The 25,611-nt window shown below is 37.6% G+C and overlaps 6 protein-coding genes and 1 long non-coding RNA gene across 13 annotated transcripts; 4 read left to right on the top strand and 3 right to left on the bottom strand.

Moving 5' to 3' along the window:
- Positions 1–5: 5 nt before the first annotated feature.
- LOC113469177 (vitellogenin-like) lies at positions 6–1,142 on the bottom strand (the record flags this gene model as incomplete). Its single annotated transcript, XM_026826680.1, has 2 exons — positions 6–716; positions 852–1,142. Coding segments are annotated over 2 exons (1,002 nt in total), but the record flags the coding sequence as incomplete, so codon positions are not given.
- Position 1,143: 1 nt separating this feature from the next.
- LOC113469172 (vitellogenin-like) lies at positions 1,144–1,782 on the bottom strand (the record flags this gene model as incomplete). Its single annotated transcript, XM_026826676.1, has 2 exons — positions 1,684–1,782; positions 1,144–1,490 (listed from the first exon to the last, which is right to left on the bottom strand). Coding segments are annotated over exons 1-2 (432 nt in total), but the record flags the coding sequence as incomplete, so codon positions are not given.
- Positions 1,783–2,559: 777 nt separating this feature from the next.
- LOC103513507 (vitellogenin-A1-like) lies at positions 2,560–5,341 on the top strand. Its single transcript, XM_026826679.1, has 6 exons — positions 2,560–2,667; positions 3,574–3,795; positions 3,906–4,088; positions 4,204–4,606; positions 4,932–5,089; positions 5,219–5,341. Exons 1-6 carry the CDS (start codon positions 2,560–2,562, stop codon positions 5,339–5,341), a joined length of 1,197 nt encoding a protein of 398 aa, XP_026682480.1.
- Positions 5,342–7,045: 1,704 nt separating this feature from the next.
- LOC103513496 (vitellogenin-1-like) lies at positions 7,046–7,772 on the top strand. Its single transcript, XM_008478331.3, has 2 exons — positions 7,046–7,215; positions 7,441–7,772. The coding sequence occupies exons 1-2, from the start codon at positions 7,120–7,122 to the stop codon at positions 7,585–7,587; spliced, it is 243 nt and encodes an 80-aa protein (XP_008476553.1). The 5' UTR covers positions 7,046–7,119; the 3' UTR covers positions 7,588–7,772.
- A 132-nt stretch (positions 7,773–7,904) lies between these two features.
- LOC103513506 (kxDL motif-containing protein CG10681) lies at positions 7,905–10,232 on the bottom strand. Its single transcript, XM_008478342.3, has 4 exons — positions 10,150–10,232; positions 9,178–9,377; positions 8,672–8,767; positions 7,905–8,429 (listed from the first exon to the last, which is right to left on the bottom strand). Exons 1-4 carry the CDS (start codon positions 10,230–10,232, stop codon positions 8,323–8,325), a joined length of 486 nt encoding a protein of 161 aa, XP_008476564.1. The 3' UTR covers positions 7,905–8,322.
- An 837-nt stretch (positions 10,233–11,069) lies between these two features.
- Positions 11,070–11,635, top strand: LOC108252908. The gene is made up of 2 exons (XR_001809622.2): positions 11,070–11,330; positions 11,549–11,635. It is a non-coding gene; the product is annotated as an uncharacterized LOC108252908 (long non-coding RNA).
- Positions 11,636–12,941: 1,306 nt separating this feature from the next.
- LOC103513493 lies at positions 12,942–25,249 on the top strand. 7 transcript variants are annotated; one of them, XM_026826673.1, is made up of 12 exons: positions 12,942–13,430; positions 14,612–14,785; positions 15,147–15,414; positions 16,084–16,325; positions 16,810–17,059; positions 17,507–17,664; positions 18,048–18,184; positions 18,929–19,143; positions 19,957–20,382; positions 22,525–22,682; positions 23,162–23,292; positions 23,742–25,248. In XM_026826673.1, exons 3-12 carry the CDS (start codon positions 15,147–15,149, stop codon positions 23,887–23,889), a joined length of 2,133 nt encoding a protein of 710 aa, XP_026682474.1. In that variant the 5' UTR covers positions 12,942–13,430; positions 14,612–14,785; the 3' UTR covers positions 23,890–25,248. The 7 variants fall into 7 exon arrangements, with proteins under 7 accessions (XP_026682474.1, XP_026682472.1, XP_026682476.1 ...); XM_026826671.1 differs by having other exon boundaries at positions 14,588–14,785; XM_026826675.1 differs by lacking the exons at positions 14,612–14,785; positions 22,525–22,682; positions 23,162–23,292 and adding exons at positions 20,763–20,920; positions 21,400–21,530 and having other exon boundaries at positions 16,084–16,310; positions 23,742–25,249.
- Positions 25,250–25,611: the final 362 nt, after the last annotated feature.

The following is a 25,611-nucleotide window of genomic DNA, read 5'->3' as shown; positions in this document are numbered from 1 at the left end:
GATGAGTCATCGTCGTTGTGGTGGTTGTTCTTGCCGTTGTTGTTTTGGGCAGATTCGTTGTCAGGGGAAGCTGGGTTGTATTCGTAGATCAAATCATCAACTTTGTTGACGTTGGATGGGAGAGCTGGGGCATTGTTTTGAGCAGCAGAGTGGACGTTGGACAGAGTAACGTTCAGGCGACTGACAACCATTCCCTTTTGTTTGTTGTAGAGTTCGGGACTGATGACAATTTTGTCGGTGGTGACTGAGGATTGGATGGTGTAGTGGCTCAGGTCTCCAGCAATGATGACTCTGCTGGTTGAAGATCTGGACAAGAAGTTAAGAACTTGGTTGCTTGATGGTTCAACATCGTTGCTTCCGGGAAGTCCGAAGTGGTATTCGATTCTGGAGTCACAACGACTGAAGTTCTTGGTCTTGATGATGTCAATAAGGTCTCCGTTTGATCCCTTGAGGTTTGGCATGGGGGCGAGTTGAGGTTTGTTTTGTTGTTCAACTTGTTGCAGAGGTTTGATGTCGTACAAGGTTTCACATTCTCCAGTGACGGTGTCTTCCATGGTCTTGAAGGTTCCGAAAGGTTTGCCGTTCTTGGGTTTCTGGTTGAGACGCGAGCTGACTTCATTTTCGGCTCTGGTGTCAACTTGGAGTTGACTGACAATACTCTTGATGATGTTCAGTTCCCAGGTTGGCAGGTTTTGGCTGACTTGCAGATTCTTAACCTGTCAAAAAGAAAAGACGATACATGTTTAAATGTTGATGTAATAGAAGGACTGTTTGAAAACGACCAAAAATATTCAGTTGATGAAGAGTGGCGTAAAGAAAATATTAATTTGTAAACAAAAGCGAACACTTACAACTCCATTCTTGAATTGGATGGCGAATGGTTTGTCACTGAGTTGCCAGTTTTGGTAGTTGAGGTATTTGTCTGGGATCTCTTGGTTCCAGCCATTGGTTAGGTTGGCGTGAACATCAGAGTGTCTAGCGTTGGTGACCCAAGCCAAGACTGAGTCTTGATTTCTGGGTTGAACCTTGAGGGTGGCTTTGATGATGGTTCCGGTGTATTGGTCAGCTACATCATGAAGAGCAGCTAGGGTGCGGCCTTGGATTTGGTATTCATAGACTTGTCCTTGTTTCCATGCTGAAATTGTTTTGGTTGTCGGTGACTTCAGTAACGCTGTTCTTGGAGGCTCTTTGGTCTTTCTTGTTGACTTGGATTTTGGCGTTTGCACCATCGTTGTTGGAGGAAGAGGGTTGCATGTCAATAACATGTTCTCCGTTGTTCAAGACGATTTTGAGGTCCTTTTTGTTTTCTCCGGATTGTTTGACCAGGATGGTGACGTTTTCTTGTCTTTGGGTTTTGTAGTCAACTCTGTTGTCTTTTCTTTGTTTGGGAGCAGAAGTCATGAGCACGTACCAAGAGTCTTTTTCAAGGTTCAGTGGGTAGGTCTTGTTGTCGAAGGTTTGACCGGATGATCCATCAGCAACACACACAGCTGAAACACAAAATTAGCAAAAGTATTAGGTACTTTAAGTAAGGTAAGTACCCAACCTATGTATTTTATTTGCGATTTGAAAATACCATTCAACCATTAACTGAAATTTTCTTTTAACACTAAAAATGACAAGACAATGCATACAAGTGCAATTGAGCAATTGTTTGTGTATGTTCTGTAAAATTATACTCACGGTTGTATTGGCCATTGAATGCAGCGTATCCTACTCTTTGGTCTACATCGTATTGAGCGTTTTGGATGAGGATGTGTTTAGCCATGTTGGAAAGTGGGAACAGAAACAACCAAGGCAGCGACGAGAACAACAAGAACAACCAACAACGTGGAAGTTCCAGCCACCGCCTCATGGTCGTTGAACAAGGAAACCAACTGTGCTTCAGTACCAAGGCCATGCCCCAATGTAACCAAGGATACCGTGCTGAAAACACCGTTGAAAAGAAGGTACGTGATCACTAATTAATTGTATAATGATAACAAATTACTAGGATTCCTTACCATGATAGCCAAACATACACTGAACACAGAATAAGCTATGATTCTACAATCACAAGGACATTGAAGAAGTTACTAATTGGTGTTTTCTGTTTGCAGATCGATGCCCACTGTGTTCAAGACGGACAGTTAGCCAGACAATGGAAAGAACAAGCTCGCAGAGGTGAACACATCGCTGCCATGCAAAAGAAAAACCCCAACAAGACCATCACCGTTGAAGTACCAACCAAATGTGTTGCTGCCTAAATAGAACGGCACAACCTTGGAATAACTTCCCATGGGATTATTTATTTTGTAGAATAGTTGAACTTAGTCGTAGATTTAGAATTTAGCACGTAGAGTAGTCCTTATTTAGTTAATTAGTAGTAGATCCCACCAATGTAGCTTTAGTTTCCTAGAGAAATATATATGTAAACATGAAATATCAGCACAGAAAGTAAATATTCTTCTTCTTTTCCTTCTAAATATATCTTTCTAAGCTTGAAAATCATGATACTATTTTACTAATAGTATTTATAAAGGATGTCAAAATTAAATAAATTCATTAATACTGAAAATTATGAACAAATATAATAAACTACTCAGTGAAAATCCAAGACTCCTTTACATCAAGGGGGTTCAAATCCCGACCAAGAATGATGGAATTGTATCCTACAATATGACAACAGTAAAAGAGCGCCCTACATATAGTGGGTACTATGCTTCTTGCTTCTACGTCTAAATCAACAGTCTAAATTTTAAAACAATAAATCATGCACTACAAGCACGGCGAACATCATGACCGAACCGTACATTTCCCGAAGTTTGTCTCGCGGACACTTTTATCTACATCCTATAATGAACCTCTCTGCAAAGTTAGAGATCCCTGAGACGAAAGGTAAAGTCAGTAAAAAGCCGAATTCCTTTACCTCTTTTTCCAATGTTAAGCCCTGAATAGCAAAACTTAGGAAGTTGGAACTCAATAATGACCGACCCTACATTTCAGGAAATCGGGCCCAGGGCCTTTTTTGATCTACATAATTTATTGAACCTCTGGGGGTTTAGTTTGCTTGACTTAGTCTGAAATCTAAAGTCCCGAGGACGGAGAATTTTTTTCAACTTTCTTCAAAATTATGGCCGAAAATAGCGGCCAAACCGTACATTTCTCGATGAACGTCCCGCAGACACTTTTGATCTACATTCTATAATGAACCTCTCTGCAAAATTTGAAACCCCTGACCCGAAAGGTAAAGTCAGTAGAAGACCGAACTCCTTTCACTCGTTTTCCAATGTTAAGTTCTGAATAGCGAAACTTTGGTCCTAAATAACGGCCGACCGTAAATTCTTGGAATCCGGGCCCAGGGCCATTTTTGATCTACATTGAACCTCTGGGCTTAGTTTGGTTGACTTGGGCCGTAATATAAAGTCCTGAGCACGGTATTTAAAGCATTACGAGCATAATGGAGGGTTCATGTGATTGAGAATTGATACATTCTTTACGCCACTCTTCATCAACTGAATATTTTTGGTCGTTTTCAAACAGTCCTTCTATTACATCAAAATTTAAACATATATCGTCTTTTCTTTTTGACAGGTTAAGAATCTGCAAGTCAGCCAAAACCTGCCAACCTGGGAACTGAACATCATCAAGAGTATTGTCAGTCAACTCCAAGTTGACACCAGAGCCGAAAATGAAGTCAGCTCGCGTCTCAACCAGAAACCCAAGAACGGCAAACCTTTCGGAACCTTCAAGACCATGGAAGACACCGTCACTGGAGAATGTGAAACCTTGTACGACATCAAACCTCTGCAACAAGTTGAACAACAAAACAAACCTCAACTCGCCCCCATGCCAAACCTCAAGGGATCAAACGGAGACCTTATTGACATCATCAAGACCAAGAACTTCAGTCGTTGTGACTCCAGAATCGAATACCACTTCGGACTTCCCAAGTTGCCTTCAAGGTCGAACCTTTGAACAAGAACATGGAAGAGAAAATCTTCATCGCCACCCAACACCCATACACCACCATCCAAAACATCCTCAACTTGACCCCAGCTGAAAAATCACAAAACACCAAGGACATCAGCGTCAGAAAAACTAGAGAGGTAAGTGAAAGCCATCATCAGCATAAGTGTTATATCAAGAACGAAATTCGGACATGAATCACCACAATTGTGAGGCATGAAATTAATTACAATGTTTCTTCAATTTTACTTCCAGTGGACCCAAACTTACGGAGAATCCAGCACTGGAGTTGCCATGAAAGTTCACTACAACGGTGAAGACAAAGCTGCTGACCTCGCATCCTTCTTGAGATCAATGCAAGGTCATGACCTTACCTCCTACGCCTTGTTGAACAACTTCAACGTTGAAATCAACAGACACAGATTCATTGTTTCCCACGATGCCCAAAAATCATCTGCCAAGGCTATTAGATTCTACGCTAGCTACAGAAACAACGAAGAAAGCCGACTGAGAAACGCTGACAAAAACAACAATGACAATGCTAACAACAGTCCTCTTGAAGCTAGAGCTTCATCCGCTATTCCATCCACCCCATCCAAAAATGGAGCTGAAAAACGCCAAGAAGAACTCTTACACAAAGCTACTTCTGGAATCAAAGGTAAGTATTACGATCACATCTCTACCACTACTTTTAATGATATAAAAAGTAGGTACTATTGATTCCATTGATAAATACATTATGAACATGAAATGGGTTCTTCTAAAAGTTACTGTCTCGATTTAAGCTCTTGATTTTTCTTTGGTATTTCCAGATGCTGCCGCTACTGTAGTTGAAAATATTACGATCACATCTCTACCACTACTTTTAATGATATAAAAAGTACCATTGATTCCATTGATTAATACATTATGAACATCAAAATGGGTTCTTCTAAAAGTTACTGTCTCGATTTAAGCTCTTGATTTTTCTTTGGTATTTCCAGATGCTGCCGCTACTGTAGTTGAAATCCTGACCGAATTCGAAGGAAACAACAACGCTCAATATGTTTTGACTGCTGCCATTGCCAAGAGCCCAGTTGACAAGAATTCCAAATTCCTGTTCTTCTACCATGCTTCTCCAGCTCAATCATCCAAATTTGAAGTAAGTATAAAACAAATCTATCGTACAACATTGATTTAACATTTCACAGTAGGTAGAGGAAAAATTTGAATGTTACAAAAGGCCTAATCAAAAGCTCTCTTAAATAACCATTTTCCCTTTCACTTTCAGATGGCTGTTGCCGCCACTGCTCAAGTTCCCCAACTTTCCGAAATGAACTTCATGAGATCTGAAAAGGAACTATATAACATCCACTGTCATTTCTGTCATTTAAAGAGGTGTGGGGATATTTGACTTTGACAATAATAATAATAATTTAATAATGAACAATGATTTCACTTTCAACCCATGGTCTAACAAGACACATTCCACTGAGACTTACATTTGTTTCTGTGCTCTAACCATCATTTCCACATCCTGCTGATCTATTATGAACAATGATTTCACATTCAACCCATGGTCTAACAAGACACATTCCACTGAGACTTACATTTGTTTCTGTGCTCTAACCATCATTTCCACATCCTGCTGATCTACAATCCCTGCAAGGCCTTGGACAAACACTTCCGGGGCGGTGAAATTTTGAAAACATTCTATACTTCCAATGTCTTCACTTTCTGGGGACGTTTTATTTGACATTTTAAATGGGCTCCTCAACTGTTACCTATTGGAAAGAGAAAGCCATTCTCTGAAACAAAAGAACTGAGAAAAAACCAGGACAAAGTAAAAATTGTTGGGCGAATCCCTACTAAATACCTACTAGAAAAGTAATAAAAATACTGATTACTGAAATGACTGATTTCAATAATCAGATTTTTGAATTTTCGCGCTAATAATAATCAATCTTTGTTTACTTGAGAAGTTCACATGAATACATTTAGAGCGCAGCACCAATACGAAAATCAAAACGCGAATTTTCCTTGCGGGTCATAAGTGTCATATCTACACGATATGTTGCGGGTGATCAAAAAGTATTCGTTTCTCGGAACTTTAGATTTCGGCCCAAGTCGTTCAAAATTGGCAGAGATGTTTGATAAATTATGTAGATCCAAATGGCTCACAGGCCGGTTCCCAGAAAATTATGGTTCAGCTGTTTTAAACAAATGGAAAATAGGTACCTATCAAAAAGTATTAGGTAACAGAATCATAACTTACTTATCCGTAAAATTCTGGACTGAAATTTGATCCTAAGCATTTATCTAATTTCAATCCAGGATTTTACTGAAATCAGGAAAATACCTACTCGTTTAGGTTCCAGGCGGAAAATAAGTCTGTTTGATCTTGATTTTGTACACAGTCATGTCTGATTCCGAAGAAGTTACCTAGGTATGTACATACCTAAGATGTACAGGTAGGTACCTGTATAAAACTATGATGTCAACTGTTTAAATTTCCTATAGGTACCTATCAAAGTATATACCTACTGACCGTACCTACCTCTACTCCTCTTTGAGTGGATACCTACCAAAGTAGATAGGTAATAGGTACCTACTTGTCACACCACTAGGTATGACACGTACCTACCTACCTACCGGCTTCTAATAATATATTACTTATACTAGCCGAAATTCGTCGCTTCGCTCCGGATTTCTGCTAGAAAAATCCTTAAGGCATGGCCGTTCATGTCACTCATCCATTTAGTGGTCTTGCTCGACGTAGCTTAACAAAAACGAACCGGAAATTAGCCCATAACCTTCACGGGAGTGCAAGCAATGAGTTGACAAAGTTTCATAGCAATCGGATGAGCGGTTTGGCCAGGCATAAAGTTCGAACACACACACACACATTCATTTTTATATATTAGATAAAGGGAGAACGGGCTCTAGTTTTGATTTTAAATTATTACATGAAAGTAAAATCGAAAAATCAAATCAAGAACAATAATAATAAACTGAATATTAAACAATTTAGGTAGGTACATAGGTACTGATTTTCTTTAATCACGAACGAATAAACTACGGGCTAAAAAATTCCCGGAGGGACGGGCCCAGCTTGTTATAAACAGAAACAACCAAGGCAGCGACGAGAACAACAAGAACAACCAACAACGTGGAAGTTCCAGCCACCGCCTCATGGTCGTTGAACAAGGAAACCAACTGTGCTTCAGTACCAAGGCCATGCCCCAATGTAACCAAGGATACCGTGCTGAAAACACCGTTGAAAAGAAGGTACGTGATCACTAATTAATTGTATAATGATAACAAATTACTAGGATTCCTTACCATGATAGCCAAACATACACTAAACACAGAATAAGCTATGATTCTACAGTCACAAAGACATTGAAGAAGTTACTAATTTGTGTTTTCTGTTTTCAGATCGATGCCCACTGCTATGATTCTACAGTCACAAAGACATTGAAGAAGTTACTAATTTGTGTTTTCTGTTTTCAGATCGATGCCCACTGTGTTCAAGACGGACAATTAGCCAGACAATGGAAAGAACAAGCTCGCAGAGGTGAACACATCGCTGCCATGCAAAAGAAAAACCCCAACAAGACCATCACCGTTGAAGTACCAACCAAATGTGTTGCTGCCTAAATAGAACGGCAGAGTCTATGATATTTATGTACAATGTACAATACAATTTTATAAATATTTGTAATATATTATTTAGATTCAGGTTTTAGTGTTAGTTGTTCTTAGGTAGGTAGTTTGTAGTTTTAAATTAGTTACTTGTTCCATAGTTTTTAGTTTCTAGTTTCTAGAGTAAATAGTTTAGCAGCAATTATAAAAAAAATATAAAAAAAAGAAATATAATTTTAATGTGATAATAATCATTGAGTTTTTATTTATTTTATTTTCCTTACACTATAAAATACAATAATTATAGTAATCTACATAGCCAACAGTGATAGTGCTCTGCCCTCAGAGGGAAACCTCGAATCAATTTTTTATCTGTAAAAATAAATATTAATACAGGGACATTGTTTCCACATTCAAAGTAAAGTTCCAGTTACACTGTGATAGAGTACTCTCACAAGAGCTTCATTACAAGAGCATGTGATAGTAAACTGACTTAACTGGTTAAACCTGATGGAAATTGTAGAATATTAAGAGGGTTTTTAGGGTTGGTTTAATTTAATAGAACTTATAGAGTAATATTAGGGTTTATTAAAGTAATATAATATACACATAAACAAGCTACATAAACACAGAAAGACATACAAACATATATAATAATAATAATAATAATAATTTTATTGAGATCTTATGACTACCTTTAAATGTCCTTCCAACTGAGATGGGCTCAGTTTTTAATTTCAAACTTGAGTCTTATCCATTATCAGAAGAGTATGGGGAAGAATCATTTGATTTGTTCACATTGGTAGAAGATGCACTCTGTGCTATAGACACCTTACCACTTTGAGGAACTTTGACATCTGAAAACAGGACAGTAAAACACAAAATTCAAGAATGCAGTAAGTAATATTAGTAGTATGAGAATAGGCCTTTGATTTTTTTGTACAGTGAACATAAGAAACCATCTTAACAGAGAGGTTTGGTTAATTATTTATTTAAATTTGATATGTGTTCTTGGCTGCATTTGAAGAAATATTTAAATTTAGGACCAACATTTTTACAAAGCTTAGAGAGAGGTTTAACTTCTTAGGACTTTACATACCTCCCTCCAATTGTGTGCTATCTTTGGCTTCAACTTCAACAATTTCTTCAGGCATTTCTTCATTTTCCATATTTTTCTTTTGAATTTCATGCACAGCTGAAAATGGAGCAAAAGTTTCAAAATAGGCAGGTATACAAGGAAGATGAGCTTTTGAAGAGACTTATTTTCTTAATGGATTTCAAAAAGCTCTCTACCACCTTAGTGACTAATATATATCAATAACTAACCTGCTTTGAAAATCGTAAATTATATTTTTTTCTTCGATAGTTAATCTGAGATTACCTACTTCAAACTCTTTTATAGGTAGTACAATGTATGTAAATTAATGTATAATATGTAGGTAGTCTAAAAAAAAATAACTAACCTGCTTTGAAAATCGTAAATTATATTTTTTTCTTCGATAGTTAATCTGAGATTACCTACTTCAAACTCTTTTGTGACCTGATGACAGAAAGACACTCCTAGACGACAGAGGTTTACATCTTTCTAATGGGAAATTTTTTTACCTGCAAAGGCCTGAGGATATTGATTTTGTAATTTAACTTTAAGACCATTGATTTTCTTGAAAATATACTCAAAATCTTTCTTCATTTCAATAATCAACTTTGTGTTTTTCTTGAACTCGGGAGCAGCTGTTTTCATCCGGTTGGATGATAATGTATTACAATTGGCCAACATTTCATTGGTTTTCTCAAACTTTTGAAGCCTGGAAATAAGAATAAAAACAAATTATTTGTGATGTTGTTAATTTAAGATGATTAATAATATAATAAATAAAAGTAGCTTCAAGTTCACATACAAGTGCTACTCCCTACCCGTCACAGAGTTCTCATAAGCAAAGACCAAAAGATAGCTACAGAGTATCACAGAAAATTGTCCATTCTGAGAATGGTATATTTCAGAACAATATCCATAATATATTATAACTATATAACATCCACTGTCATTTCTGTCATTTAAAGAGGTGTGGGAATATTTGACTTTGACAATAATAATAATAATCAGTGGCGTAGCATGGTCTAAAGTCAAGTGTAAGGCGTGTAGGGTACTAATTTCCATCACCATGCACATTACTACATAAGTCATGCACAAATGCACATGCTAATGATATGATGATATCTACTTATTATCAGATAGGTTCTTAAAATTTACACGAAGGTAGGATACCTACTTGCCCCTAGTATCAATGTTATGACTTATGACAATGATTTACCGACCAATAGGTACCTATATTGACAGTGTACGAGTAACGAAAGTATTTTATTATTATTATTTATTTTTTTTTCTCAGAAATTTAGCTAAGTTAACTCTTTTGCATCATTTCCAGGTATGCAACACAACGTACTTTACGGCTGTGAGAGAGGAGGTTTACCGCTGTCGGAAAAGATTTTGCCCCAATATCTGAAGGAGCTGGGCTACCGGACCAGGATAGTGGGCAAATGGCATCTCGGCTTCTACAAGAAAGAATACACGCCCACCTTTCGAGGATTTGAGAGCCACTTGGGATATTGGACGGGACATCAGGACTATTTCGACCACTCGGCAGAGGAAACAAAGCCATTCTCTGAAACAAAAGAACTGAGAAAAAACCAGGACAAAGTCAAAATTGTTGGGCGAATCCCTACTAAATAACTACTAGAAAAGTAATAAAAATACTGATTACTGAAATGACTGATTTCAATAATCAGATTTTTGAATTTTCGCGCTAATAATAATCAATCTTTGTTTACTTGAGAAGTTCACATGAATACATTTAGAGCGCAGCACCAATACGAAAATCAAAACGCGAATTTTCCTTGCGGGTCATAAGTGTCATATCTACACGATATGTTGCGGGTGATCAAAAAGTATTCGTTTCTCGGAACTTTAGATTTCGGCCCAAGTCGTTCAAAATTGGCAGAGATGTTTGATAAATTATGTAGATCCAAATGGCTCACAGGCCGGTTCCCAGAAAATTATGGTTCAGCTGTTTTAAACAAATGGAAAATAGGTACCTATCAAAAAGTATTAGGTAACAGAATCATAACTTACTTATCCGTAAAATTCTGGACTGAAATTTGATCCTAAGCATTTATCTAATTTCAATCCAGGATTTTACTGAAATCAGGAAAATACCTACTCGTTTAGGTTCCAGGCGGAAAATAAGTCTGTTTGATCTTGATTTTGTACACAGTCATGTCTGATTCCGAAGAAGTTACCTAGGTATGTACATACCTAAGATGTACAGGTAGGTACCTGTATAAAACTATGATGTCAACTGTTTAAATTTCCTATAGGTACCTATAGGACAACTAATCCTCCCTTATCTTTTCCTTAGGTGAAAAATACCCTCTGGGAAGGAGGTGTCAGAGGTGCTGGTCTGATATGGAGTCCCCTACTTGAATCCCGAGGGATATCTACAGAATCGCCCGTTACGCTGGATTTGCTTACAATTCTGAAAATGTTGTTGCTGTTTCAAACCAAGCCGACCAATTGAAAGTTAGAGTTAACTTTGCCGAAGATCTGAAGTCTGCCAACGTTTCCATTGAAGCCCCACACGCCAACTCTCAATTCAGAAACATTCCAGTCCCAGAAGTTGCTAAAAATATCCTCGTCCAAAACGCTCAACGAGACCTTGACCAAAGAGTTGGATCTGCTGCCTACAATGGTCAATACAACGGTAAGTTGTAATATTAAGCCATGGAGGGGTATCAGTAATAAGTAAATAACCCACAATAAGTATAAGTAATAATATTATGGTGATGTGCATGATGTTATCAAGGTATATTGAAAAATTTGATAATGCTACTTGGAAAAGTGAGAAATATATTTGTTTTTGAACAATAACGACAGTTCCTATCATTAAAACTAAATTTCGATATTAACTTTTTGTTCTAGCTAAATGTGTTGCTGATGGATCATCCGGTCAAACCTTCGACAACAAGACCTACCCACTGAACCTTGAAAAAGACTCTTGGTACGTGCTCATGATCGTTCAAAATTGGCAGAGATGTTTGATAAACTATGTAGATCCAAATGGCTCACAGGCGGGTTCCCAGAAAATTATGGTTCGGCTGTTTTAAACAAAGGGAAAATAGGTACCTATCAAAAGTAGGTAACGGAATCATAACTTATCCGTAAAATTCTGGACTGAAATTTGATCCTAAGCATTTATCTAATTTCAATCCAGGATTTTACTGAAATCAGGAAAATACCTACTCGTTTAGGTTCCAGGCGGAAAATAAGTCTGCTTGATCTTGATTTTGTACACAGTCATGTCTGATTCCGAAGAAGGTACCTAGGTATGTACATACCTAAGATGTACAGGTAGGTACCTGTATAAAACTATGATGTCAACTGTTTAAATTTCCTATAGGTACCTATCAAAGTATATACCTACTGACCGTACCTACCTCTACTCCTCTTTGAGTGGATACCTACCAAAGTAGATAGGTAATAGGTACCTACTTGTCACACCACTAGGTATGACACGTACCTACCTACCTACCGGCTTCTAATAATATATTACTTATACTAGCCGAAATTCGTCGCTTCGCTCCGGATTTCTGCTAGAAAAATCCTTAAGGCATGGCCGTTCATGTCACTCATCCATTTAGTGGTCTTGCTCGACGTAGCTTAACAAAAACGAACCGGAAATTAGCCCATAACCTTCACGGGAGTGCAAGCAATGAGTTGACAAAGTTTCATAGCAATCGGATGAGCGGTTTGGCCAGGCATAAAGTTCGAACACACACACACACATTCATTTTTATATATTAGATAAAGGGAGAACGGGCTCTAGTTTTGATTTTAAATTATTACATGAAAGTAAAATCGAAAAATCAAATCAAGAACAATAATAATAAACTGAATATTAAACAATTTAGGTAGGTACATAGGTACTGATTTTCTTTAATCACGAACGAATAAACTACGGGCTAAAAAATTCCCGGAGGGACGGGCCCAGCTTGTTATATATTAGATGTGTCAGGTTGTCAGGCAAGATAAGTAGATACCTACTTGGACTTAGTAGGAATACCTCTAGGTACCTGTCAGTCTCTTGTCTAGAAGTATTTCCCATCGAATACGTCAAAAAGAATTCACCTTTCCATGACCATAAGATACGTCAGGCTAAACTTGACTCTTGAGCTCTGAGTATCTTCAATAGGTACCTACCTACCTATGGATTGATGGATATCCAAGTCATCTATTAATAGCTCTTCTTGAACCTATTGAATACTAATCAAAAATTTTATATCTGCTTTTAAAAGTAGGTACCTACCTAGATGGATTGATGGATATCCAAGTCATCTATTAATAGCTCTTCTTGAACCTATTGAATACTAATCAAAAATTTTATATCTGCTTTTAAAATCTAGAAATTATAATTAGAATTCCTTATAGTGTCCCACACAAAATGTAGTCTTTGAACTCACAATCCGTTTATCATCACGAGTGACTGGTGTAAAACTATTTGTTTTCAAAAGTTGAAATTAAAAAATAAAATCCCGGCACCGCGGTCGAAAATATCTGTTTTAAAAATTCGCCAATTATTTTTCGATAGTTAGGAATCGCATGATTTACCGGTGTGAATTAGGTAGGTACTACCTATCAATAAAATTTGTTGGTATTTTCCTTTATTCTATTTACCGCTAGAAGCTGGTACCTCCTGTACCTACCGCTATAAATTTTATTGTTGTGATGCCCTAACTAAAGTTCTTACATTAGGAAGATAAAGATTGTTTTGTCTTTGTAAAATTTTATCGTCTCTCATTGAATGGTAAGTAAGATTTAAAATTATCAACTTATGTTTTTAACGTAGGTAATTACCTAGTCGGTCTTTGTATCAAAATGAAACCTTTTTACGACGCACCATAATAAATTAAAATAAAATAGAAAACCTTTTCACCTTACCTAATTTTGGGAATTTGGTATTTTCGGCACATCCACTAAAATTCTGATTTTTTGTTTTTCTTTTTCTTTAATGTATTTTTTGCAGTGTGAATAGTTGGTCACCCATTCAAGAACAGAACAGTGTTTAACTCTGGTTTTCCTGTTCTTATTTTTGTATTACATCCGCTGAGATAGGGAATTATCATGGGATTGAGTTCAATCCTAGATTTCCCCGGGCATTACCTAGGTTAAGGAAAACGGTCAATATCAATCCTGATATAATCCGAGTCGGGGATTAGGGGAATGAATCTTGAACTTTCTGGCAAAGAATTTCTGCATGGATAACGGTTGCTCTTGATGATATTTATGATGGGATGACCCATGTTTACATTTTTATAGTTTCTAAGTAGGTACCTATTGTGCACCTCCAGACATTAATTTCACCACTACCTTACAAATGACTTAATTAAGATTCTTATGTTGTTAGTTGTTATACTTAATGATACTTGAACTTCCTCTATTCACAAATACAATTTGGCAGATCATGTTTGACAAATTTTTGGCAATTCATCGATAGCGAAAAGATAAATAAACACAAATAGGAAGGCTCGAAAATACTGACGACTTTGAAGACACTCTCTTTGTACCGTGTGATTGTGTCCCCTGTTATAGGCAATGCATGACAATTTTTGGAAAAAAAAACGAAAAAAAAGCAAGTTCAAAGTTCTACTTTTTACGTAGGTACCTACCTATAACGTAGGCATATTATGTCTCGGTATTTACGAAAAAAAAGCAAGTTCAAAGTTCTACTTTTTACGTAGGTACCTACCTATAACGTAGGCATATTATGTCTCGGTATTTCACAATTTGAACTCAAAGCAGTAGTCTTCATATCAACTTATTTCTCACCTTTTGAGAATGAACTTCTCATAAAACAAAGTATTCAATCAGTCATTGCCTCCTTATTTATCACGCAGATTGTTATGTAAAGATATTATGATATCGTCTATTTTATTCTTGCTATCTTTATTGTTCTACGGACAGTTGGACAGTGGTTCGTGGTTACAGATATCGCAGTGTTTGGTCAGAAACAATATCGGTCTATAATATCTACGGATCGGTTTAGATCTATGGATCGGTCAGATCAGTCTTAAGCATTGTGATCAGTAGAGTTACTGTTTGCTGTGGACACCTCAGGGACTCGCAACTCGCGTAATTATCACATCCATTCTAATTCTTAAGGTAAGCAATACTCATACCTAGTACCTAGGAGTTACTGTCCACCACATAGGACTGATAATGGTGAATACCAAATTTAACATGGTTATCAGTTCGTTTTTGTCCACTTTTTTTCGGTACATACTTGGAGTTAAGTCACCATGCAATCGGCATCGGCACATGTATTCGAAATTTAGGGTAAATTCTAGAATTTCCTCTGTGTGATGAAATTTTCCTTGGAAAAAGGGTTTCATATACAAAACTGGAAATATCTGATTTTCAAAGGTCCATAAAATACATCCTATTCTATCTCTTTAACCCCTAAAGTTTTAGGGGACTTCGTATGTTCTTTTCTCTAGTCAAAAGAACTTTCCTCTCATTTCAGATGGCGTTTGCAGTTCTCCCTCTTGCCTTCACGCTGTCCATGGTATTCGTAGATTTAGTTGCATCCTCTGGCCCACCTCATATCATATTCATCTTAGCTGATGATCTGGGCTGGAATGATGTTGGCTTTCACGGTCTCGATCAAATACCCACCCCAAATATCGACGCTTTGGCATACAGTGGGATAATTCTGAAGAATTACTACACAGTCCAGCTATGTACCCCCTCCCGTAGTGCAATAATGACTGGAAAGCATCCCATTCATACAGGTAAGCAAGCTAGGAGAACTGCAGTTGGGTTATAAAAGTAATAAATTAGAATAGAATAGAATAGAATATACCTTGTTTATCCTGCCCGAATAGGACTGAAAAGTCCCTTTACCCCAGCAGTCTAAACAAGGTCTCGTATATTTGATGGGTTATTAAAGAATAATACATACACTAACAATTCATTAAAAAGACCTTGCTTAACTAAAAAAAAAAAGGAAATGTAAATTAATAGGTGATAATAGAAAGTGACAATAAAGTAAAAAAGGAAAGTAGAACAACAGGTAATTATAGGTAGTACAATGTATGTAAATTAATGTATAATATGTAGGTAGTCTAAAAAAAAATAACTAACCTGCTTTGAAAATCGTAAATTATATTTTTTTCTTCGATAGTTAATCTGAGATTACCTACTTCAAACTCTTTACCGCAAGTGACCAATAAAAGTAATGATATGATGATATCTACTTATTATCAGATAGGTTCTTAAAATTTACACGAAGGTAGGATACCTACTTGCCCCTAGTATCAATGTTATGACTTATGACAATGATTTACCGACCAATAGGTACCTATATTGACAGTGTACGAGTAACGAAAGTATTTTATTATTATTATTTATTTTTTTTTCTCAGAAATTCAGCTAAGTTAACTCTTTTGCATCATTTCCAGGTATGCAACACAACGTACTTTACGGCTGTGAGAGAGGAGGTTTACCGCTGTCGGAAAAGATTTTGCCCCAATATCTGAAAGAGCTGGGCTACCGGACCAGGATAGTGGGCAAATGGCATCTCGGCTTCTACAAAAAGGAATACACGCCCACCTTTCGAGGATTTGAGAGCCACTTGGGATATTGGACGGGACATCAGGACTATTTCGACCACTCGGCAGAGGAAATGGTTAGAAAAAATGAGGTATAGGTAATCTGTTTTAAATAAGGTGCTTCACCTTTTGCAAGGCGCCAAAACACGTCTTAAAGGTCAAGTACCTAAAAGTACTTACCTAATGGTAACGAAATACGAGCTGTTTTCTACTGTTACTTTTCAGTCCTACCCCAGCAAGTCCTATTCTACTGTTGTGCACATTGCATATATATTAAAAATACCATCAGGCGTAGGTATTGTAATCGGTAATTTAATTTTTATGATCTATAGATCCATTTCTCCTTACAGAAAATGTGGGGTCTTGACATGAGAAGAGATTTGGAACCCGCGTGGTAAGTACTTACCTAATGGAAACGAAATACGAGCTGTTTTCTACTGTTACTTTTCAGTCCTATCCCAGCAAGTCCTATTCTACTGTTGTGCACATTGCATATATATTAAAAATACCATCAGGCGTAGGTATTGTAATCCGTAATTTAATTTTTATGATCTATAGATCCATTTCTCCTTACAGAAAATGTGGGGTCTTGACATGAGAAGAGATTTGGAACCCGCGTGGGATCTTCATGGCAAATATTCCACCGATGTATTCACAGCAGAAGCTGTTGATATCATTCACAACCATTCAACTGACGAACCTCTATTTCTGTATTTGGCTCATGCGGCAACCCATTCTGCCAATCCTTATGAGCCTTTGCAAGCACCTGACCATTATCTGAACATACACAGACATATTGAGGATTTCAAGAGAAGTAAATTCGCAGGTAAGAGCCAAAGTTACCTATAAGGCCAGCCACTCACTATCGGGTAGGCCTGACAGGTACACCTGATCAGGTCCGTCTGTCAGGTCTACCTGATAGTGAGGGGCTGCCCTGAGACACCCAATAAGGGGTTTAGACTAAACATATGAACAACCTTTAACCATGGATTAGTGGAGATGCCAGAATTCCTGAATGAACGCGTCAAAACCAGACGGTAAATTTTGCATCTCCACCAAAATGGATCACAAGTTAGTGGAGATGTCAGAATAACCATTCTCAGTTTACTTATTTATCTACCTAAATAGTTCTCGCTCACTCACTTTCTTTTTCTTTCTCCCTAATTCCTAGTTCTAATTTCAAAGGCCAAATTTCGTTTATTCTGTAAATTACTAGTTCAATAAAACTGATAAATTAACAAAAAATTAAAAATCTTTTTCCAACTGTTTTCAGCTATCTTGCACAAGCTGGATGAATCGGTTGGAAAAGTGGTCGAAGCATTGGAACAAAGAAGAATGCTGAGTAATTCCATCATTGTGTTTGTATCGGATAACGGAGGTGCTGCTGCCGGCTTTAATCTGAATGCGGCCTCAAATTGGCCTTTGAGAGGGGTAAGTAAAGGAGAAGAGAAGAGAAAGGAAAGAGAGAAGAAGAGAAGAGAGGAGAAGAGAAGAGAAGAGAAGAGAAGAGAAGAGAAGAGAAGAGAAGAGAAGAGAAGAACAACTAATCAGCATTGGAACAAAAAAGAATGTTGAGTAATTCCATCATTGTGTTTGTATCGGATAACGGAGGTGCTGCTGCTGGCTTTAATCTGAATGCGGCCTCAAATTGGCCTTTGAGAGGGGTAAGTAAAGGAGAAGAGAAGTTGAGAGAGAAGAGAAGAGAAAGGAAAGAAAGAAGAAGAGAAGAGAAGAGAGGAGAAGAGAAGAGAAGAGAAGAAGAGGTAGATTTATAACTTAATAGGACAACTAATCCTCCCTTAACTTTTCCTTAGGTGAAAAATACCCTCTGGGAAGGAGGTGTCAGAGGTGCTGGTCTGATATGGAGTCCCCTACTTGAATCCCGAGGGATTGTAGCAGAACAATATGTTCACGTGTCCGATTGGCTACCGACTTTACTTTCGGCTGCAAAGTAAGAATACGCGTTTCTCAATGATAAACAATCTTTTCCCATCAATTTGTTAGACTTTTAATTACTAATTCATTTGCCTAGGTATACTAATCCCTTTAATATTTGAACAAACGAAGTGAATTTCAAGTTCTCTCTCGATAATTTCCCATTTAATTTACCACTTTGTTCCGTGAGTGATCGAAAGGTCAAATGAAATCTGCTAAAATGTTGAAAATACATTTTTCATTAGTTTTTGGGCTCCGTTCGATTTCGGGGCCCATGTATAGGTTTCTACTCGTTCTTCTTCAAAGTCAATTTCAGAGTTGACTGAAATACTATCTAGTTCTTTAAAACTATTAAAACAGTGATCAAAACAGTCTAGGCCGTACATAATCGTGTAGTACAAACATGGAACACGTTTGACCTAGGTACCACCTAGTCACTAGTGTTATTACTGGCGTAACTGCGTGTCAAATGAATTTCCGAAATTTCTCTCACACATCCTGCGAGACTTCTGTATTGATAAACACAAATATTCAGATTATTCGTTGACATAGTCACTCTTGCCAATCTGATGATACTTGGGGAATACTCGTAGAATTCAATATTAAATTTCTCTTTTCTCAGGTGTTCAACTTTTTAAAAACATACAAATAAACCTTCCTGTAGTATTTGTAATTTGTATAAACATACTGTAAGCAGCAATTGTATGTCGTATTCTTAATGAGCGCAGCTCATTTTTGTATTTAATCGTCCTTGTTCCAGACAAAATAGTTTCCTCAACAGGACCAACAGCGAAAAGAGCACGCATGAAAATAGAATTCCAAGAAATGAAAATTGTATTCCCAGATATGGAAATTGCACTGATGAAAAAATTACCAGCAAATCTGACATTCCCAACTATGTCAATAGTACCGTTGAAAATATCATTCCGAGATATGAAAATAGTATCCTTAGATATGAAAATGGTACTCATGAATATAATAGCCCGTATTTGTAATTTGTATAAACATACTGTAAGCAGCAATTGCATGTCGTATTCTTAATGAGCGGAGCTCATTTTTGTATTTAATCGTCCTTGTTCACCTTGTTCCAGACAAAATAGTTTCCTCAACAGGACCAACAGCGAAAAGAGCACGCATGAAAATAGAATTCCAAGAAATGAAAATTGTATTCCCAGATATGGAAATTGCACTGATGAAAAAATTACCAGCAAATCTGACATTCCCAACTATGTCAATAGTACCGTTGAAAATATCATTCCGAGATATGAAAATAGTATCCTTAGATATGAAAATGGTACTCATGAATATAATAGCCCTAGAATTGAAAATAGTAATACTAGGTATGAAAATGGTACTCACGAATATAACCCAAAATATGAAAACAGATACGAAAATGGTACTCACGAATATAACCCAAAATATGAAAATAGATATGAAAATGGTACTCACGAATACAATGGCCCAAAAAATGAAAATACTAACCCTAGGTATGAAAATGGTACTCACGAGTATAACATCCCAAGATTAGAAAATAGTATCAATGGAAATGGTACCAGTGAAAATAGATCAAATGACAACAGCTATCAAAATGAGATTGATGGGATAGATGTATGGAGCGTTCTGTCCAGAAATGAACCAAGCAAACGAAATACAATCCTGCACAACATCGACGATGAGTGGCAAATTTCAGCACTCACCAGAGGGAAATGGAAACTCGTAAAAGGTTTGTACTTTTTACTAAATCTGTCTAAAGTTTACGTCTAAACCTCCATCTTCCTATTAGGTAATATAATAGCCCTAGAATTGAAAATAGTAATACTAGGTATGAAAATGGTACTCACGAATATAACCCAAAAAATGAAAACAGTAATCCTAGGTATGAAAATAGTACTCACGAATATAACCCAAAATATGAAAATAGATATGAAAATGGTACTCACGAATACAATGGCCCAAAAAATGAAAATAGTAACCCTAGGTATGAAAATGGTACTCACGAATATAACATCCCAAGATTAGAAAATAGTATCAATGGAAATGGTACCAGTGAAAATAGATCAAATGACAACAGCTATCAAAATGAGATTGATGGGATAGATGTATGGAGCGTTCTGTCCAGAAATGAACCAAGCAAACGAAATACAATCCTGCACAACATCGACGATGAGTGGCAAATTTCAGCACTCACCAAAGGGAAATGGAAACTCGTAAAAGGTTTGTACTTTTTACTAAATCTGTCTAAAGTTTACGTCTAAACCTCCATCTTCCTATTAGGTAATCTGTCTGTCTGTCTTCATAGCCTTCATTGATGGGCAAGCACGGGAGGTTCAAAACCTAGCAGCAACATTACCGTATTTTCCTTTTGGAAACTGAAACAATTTCCAATCTTCAAGATGGTTTATTCTTGATCTTTGATGGTTGGGAATGCGCCATCTGGTATTTCCAATGATTTAACTGGCCTACCACGCCAACTATAGTAGTTAAAGTCATGAGGTATCAGGTAGACCTGACGGGCGGACCTGACCAGGTGTACCTGTCAGGTCTATCTGATCGTGAGTGGCTGGCCTTGGCAGTAATTTATTTATGATTTTCAGGTCACACGTACAACGGGCAATGGGATGGTTGGTATGGGCCTAGTGGTAGGCATGGAATAGATGATAACAAAACGTCACCCTATGATACACACCTCGTGATAAACTCCTTAGCTGGGAAAGCGGTCCAAAATCTGGGTTTTACATTGGACCCTTCAGCCGTAAGTAATAAGGAATTTTAATTGTGTTAAGCATACGTGGTTGTCACAAATGTCGTTCCCCGCTTAATACACTAGGCTAAATATTATGACTTGACGTGGACTCGAACTACCAAACTCTAGACTACTGCTAACCACTACACCACTGAGGTTGGTTGCCGTAAGTAATTCTGTGGCCCGCCTCTGTGGTCGAGTGGCTAGGAGCACTGACCATCAACCCGGAGGTGTTGGGTTCGAATCCCGTTAGGGCGGGAATTTTTTGACCAAAATTTTCCGTTCCCGATAATCATGGATGTAAAAGAAATGTCCGTTCATTTCTCCTGCTCTTAACTGGACGTTATTCTAATTTAATTTAAAAAATGAGGCCTTTTTAAATTGTTGGCTTAATTGGACTTTGTAGTCTTAGCCGACAGAATAAATAAGGTATAATAATTAAATAAATGTTTACTTAATTTTCCTTAATTCAATATCGACGATTCCAGATGAGGAAACTACGAGATGCCGCCAGCATCCAGTGTGGTCCTGTAAAAGAAGTTCCGTGTGAGCCACAAATCGCTCCCTGTTTGTTCGACATCAAAAACGATCCTTGCGAAAAGAACAATTTGGCGGACAGGTAAGACAAAAAGAAAAGGAATTTTTAACTATGTTAAGCATACTTAAATGCTTTTTGGTTTAACAAATATCGTTCCCCAATTATTACACCTAGATGAATTCTATGACATGTCTTGGACTCGAACCGCCAACCTCCAGGTCCGAAGACCAACGCATTAACCACTACACCACTGAGGTTGGTGTAAGACAAAAAGTACTTGGGCCCTAAGCAGCGCTTTAACCAAATTGCCTACCCAGATAAGGAGGAGGAGGAGGAAAAGAAGAAGAAGAAGAAGAAGAAGAAGAAGAAGAAGAAGAAGAAGAAGAAGAAGAAGAAGAAGAAGAAGAAGAAGAAGTACTCAAATGAAGAAGAAGGGGTAGAAGAAAATCCGTCTTTTGAAGGTATCCAAAATAAATTTTGTCAATACATAGGTGAATCTACTGGTAAAATGAGTTCCTACATTGAGTTTTCTATCAATGCCTATGGTTGTTACTTTCAGATACCCGGACGTTCTTGTCTTCATAGCCTTCATTGATGGGCAAGCACGGGAGGTTCAAAACCTAGCAGCAACATTACCGTATTTTCCTTTTGGAAACTGAAACAATTTCCAATCTTCAAGATGGTTTATTCTTGATCTTTGATGGTTGGGAATGCGCCATCTGGTATTTCCAATGATTTAACTGGCCTACCACGCCAACTATAGTAGTTAAAGTCTCATAGCCTTCATTCATAGGCAAGCACGGGAGGTTCGAAACCTAGCAGCAACATTACCGTATTTTCCTTTTGGAAACTGAAACAATTTCCAATCTTCAAGATGGTTCATTCTTGATCTTTGATGGTTGGGAATGCGCCATCTGGTATTTCCAATGATTTAACTGGCCTACCACGCCAACTATAGTAGTTAAAGTCATGAGGTATCAGGTAGACCTGACGGGCGGACCTGACCAGGTGTACCTGTCAGGTCTATCTGATCGTGAGTGGCTGGCCTTGGCAGTAATTTATTTATGATTTTCAGGTCACACGTACAACGGGCAATGGGATGGTTGGTATGGGCCTAGTGGTAGGCACGGAATAGATGATAACAAAACGTCACCCTATGATACACACCTCGTGATAAACTCCTTAGCTGGGAAAGCGGTCCAAAATCTGGGTTTTACATTGGACCCTTCAGCCGTAAGTAATAAGGAATTTTAATTGTGTTAAGCATACGTGGTTGTCACAAATGTCGTTCCCCGCTTAATACACTAGGCTAAATATTATGACTTGACGTGGACTCGAACTACCAAACTCTAGACTACTGCTAACCACTACACCACTGAGGTTGGTTGCCGTAAGTAATTCTGTGGCCCGCCTCTGTGGTCGAGTGGCTAGGAGCACTGACCATCAACCCGGAGGTGTTGGGTTCGAATCCCGTTAGGGCGGGAATTTTTTGACCAAAATTTTCCGTTCCCGATAATCATGGATGTAAAAGAAATGTCCGTTCATTTCTCCTGCTCTTAACTGGACGTTATTCTAATTTAATTTAAAAAATGAGGCCTTTTTAAATTGTTGGCTTAATTGGACTTTGTAGTCTTAGCCGACAGAATAAATAAGGTATAATAATTAAATAAATGTTTACTTAATTTTCCTTAATTCAATATCGACGATTCCAGATGAGGAAACTACGAGATGCCGCCAGCATCCAGTGTGGTCCTGTAAAAGAAGTTCCGTGTGAGCCACAAATCGCTCCCTGTTTGTTCGACATCAAAAACGATCCTTGCGAAAAGAACAATTTGGCGGACAGGTAAGACAAAAAGTAAAAAAAAGACTTCTTAACTCTGTTAAGCATACTTAAATGCTTTTTGGTTTAACAAATATCGTTCCCCAAAATTATTACACCTAGATGAATTCTATGACATGTCTTGGACTCGAACCACCAACCTCCAGATCCGAAGTCCAACGCATTAACCACTATACCACTGAGGTTGGTGTAAGACAAAAAGTACTTGGACCCTAAGCAGCGCTTTAACCAAATTGCCTACCTAGATAAGGAGAAGAAGAAGAAGAAGAAGAAGAAGAAGAAGAAGAAGAAGAAGAAGAAGAAGAAGAAGAAGAAGAAGATGATGAAGAAGGGGTAGAAGAAAACCCGTCTTTTGAAGGTATCCAAAATAAATTTTGTCAATAGGTGAATCTACTGGTAAAATGAGTTCCTACATTGAGTTTTCTATCAATGCCTATGGTTGTTACTTTCAGATACCCGGACGTTCTTTCCCAAATGGAAAAGGAATTGGCCAACATCAATCGAACTGCAGTCGCACCAATTAACAAGCCGTTTGATAAAGGGGGCGATCCGAAAAATTTCGACCATGCTTGGTCGATTTTTGGAGATGATTTGAAATGAGATTGAGAAATCATTGAGTTTCTGATAACTTATTTGATCTCATTGAGATTAAAGTAGACCGTTTGGTGGGTTCGAATACCGACCGGGACGGAAATTTTTTCCATGTCCGGATAGGTATGACTGAAAAAGAATGTGCCTTGACGTAATGCGAAAGCAGTCCCAAAGCAGGTGCAAAATAGTACTAAAACGAAGAGAGAAGGAAGACAGAATAGGAGAAAGCCAGCCGTTCTGAGAACGAACATTATCCGTTCAGGATAAAATCTGCCCCGGGCGGGAATCGAACCCGCGGCCTACCGCTTACAAGGCAGACAAGCTACCAACCAAGCTAACTAGGCTGGCTAGTTATTTATTGAAATATTAAGATAGACAATTAAATTTAGAATATTGCACTTTGCAAAATTTCTCGTTGTTCAAGTCGTCTTCCGACCAGAGTCAAGTATATAAGATAAATGGTGGCATGACTGTAATATCAGACGTTTAAGTTTTCAGTTTTTATTTGGTTATGGTTAATATTATAAATCTCACTGCATTTCAGCACCCAAAATCCTCCGTTTTAATGAGCTCGGCTCAAGTTCAATAGCTCAGGGCTATCGTGAGATTTTTGGAGCCCTAAATTAAACCCAAATGTGGGTGGCCCCGTAACTAAGCTTAAAGTTGTTCCCTGGGATAACAAGTTCAACAGAAGGAAGAAGAATGGTGGATGAGGAACATTTTTATATATTACCTATAATTAATACGTTCATACGTTAATTTATTTGATCTTGTCATTAAGGTATTCAAAATTACCAGGACGTCTTCGAAATAACATGCGTTTGAAACGAAAATACCGAGAAGTAACAGACACAGAATTTAGCTCACTGTAGTGCGCTTTGAAGCGGTTCTGAGGTACCTGTACAATTTTTTTTCCTTGAAGTTCAGACATCAAAAGCCCCAACTCTAAACTTACTAAACCCAACACATGAAAATGTGTACGTATACTTCGGGTATTAAATTAAAATTAAAAGAGTTACGCTTTCTGAAGGGTTCCTAAACAACCCAGTATTTAAGGCAGAGTGTTGATTCTAAACTTGCAATGAAATAAACCTGCAGGAATAATGAATGATTCATAAATTTCATCTTTTACAACTATATATTTTTATTATTATTTTAGGGCTACATAAAATACGTTTTTGAAAAATTTATACGTCTCTTAAACCAACAACATGTGTAACTTGTGTACATTAGTAGTCGGTCATTCTCCCACTGTTAAATAAACTAATCATTTCTTTTTGACTTTATCGTCATAAAAACGAAAAAAACATATAGACCATAAAAAATCCAGACACAATAAGTTTTTACTACCCTGTCTGGGTCAAAATCGGAAGCTTTGGTCCTGGCGACGACCGTTTTGTTGGCCTGGATAGACCTCCAACCGTCATCGTCATCTACCAGTATCCGCGCACGCCGGAGGTCCCGGGTTCAATTCCCGGCGAAGTCAAAGTTTTTTCGGCTTTATGCTTGGACTGTGTGCTGCACTCGGCTTCGTGAGCACAATTGAGTAGCTACTTTAATCAAGTAGCGACCAGTGGCGGCATTACCAGTGTAAAAAGATTATTGAAACTGGGGTCTCAAACAGGAGTTTTTCTGTTTACAAGGCGTTCATTTTGAAGACTTTGCCACGACATTTTGAAGACTTTCATTTGTTAAATTCTTTTAGCTAAATGCTTTCAAGGAAATTGGAAG

Source organism: Diaphorina citri, unplaced genomic scaffold (assembly GCF_000475195.1).
Source record: "Diaphorina citri unplaced genomic scaffold, Diaci psyllid genome assembly version 1.1 scaffold980, whole genome shotgun sequence".
NCBI classification, from domain to species: domain Eukaryota; kingdom Metazoa; phylum Arthropoda; class Insecta; order Hemiptera; family Psyllidae; genus Diaphorina; species Diaphorina citri.
Note: the sequence above shows the minus strand (reverse complement) of the source record. Positions and strands in the feature narration are given on the sequence as shown.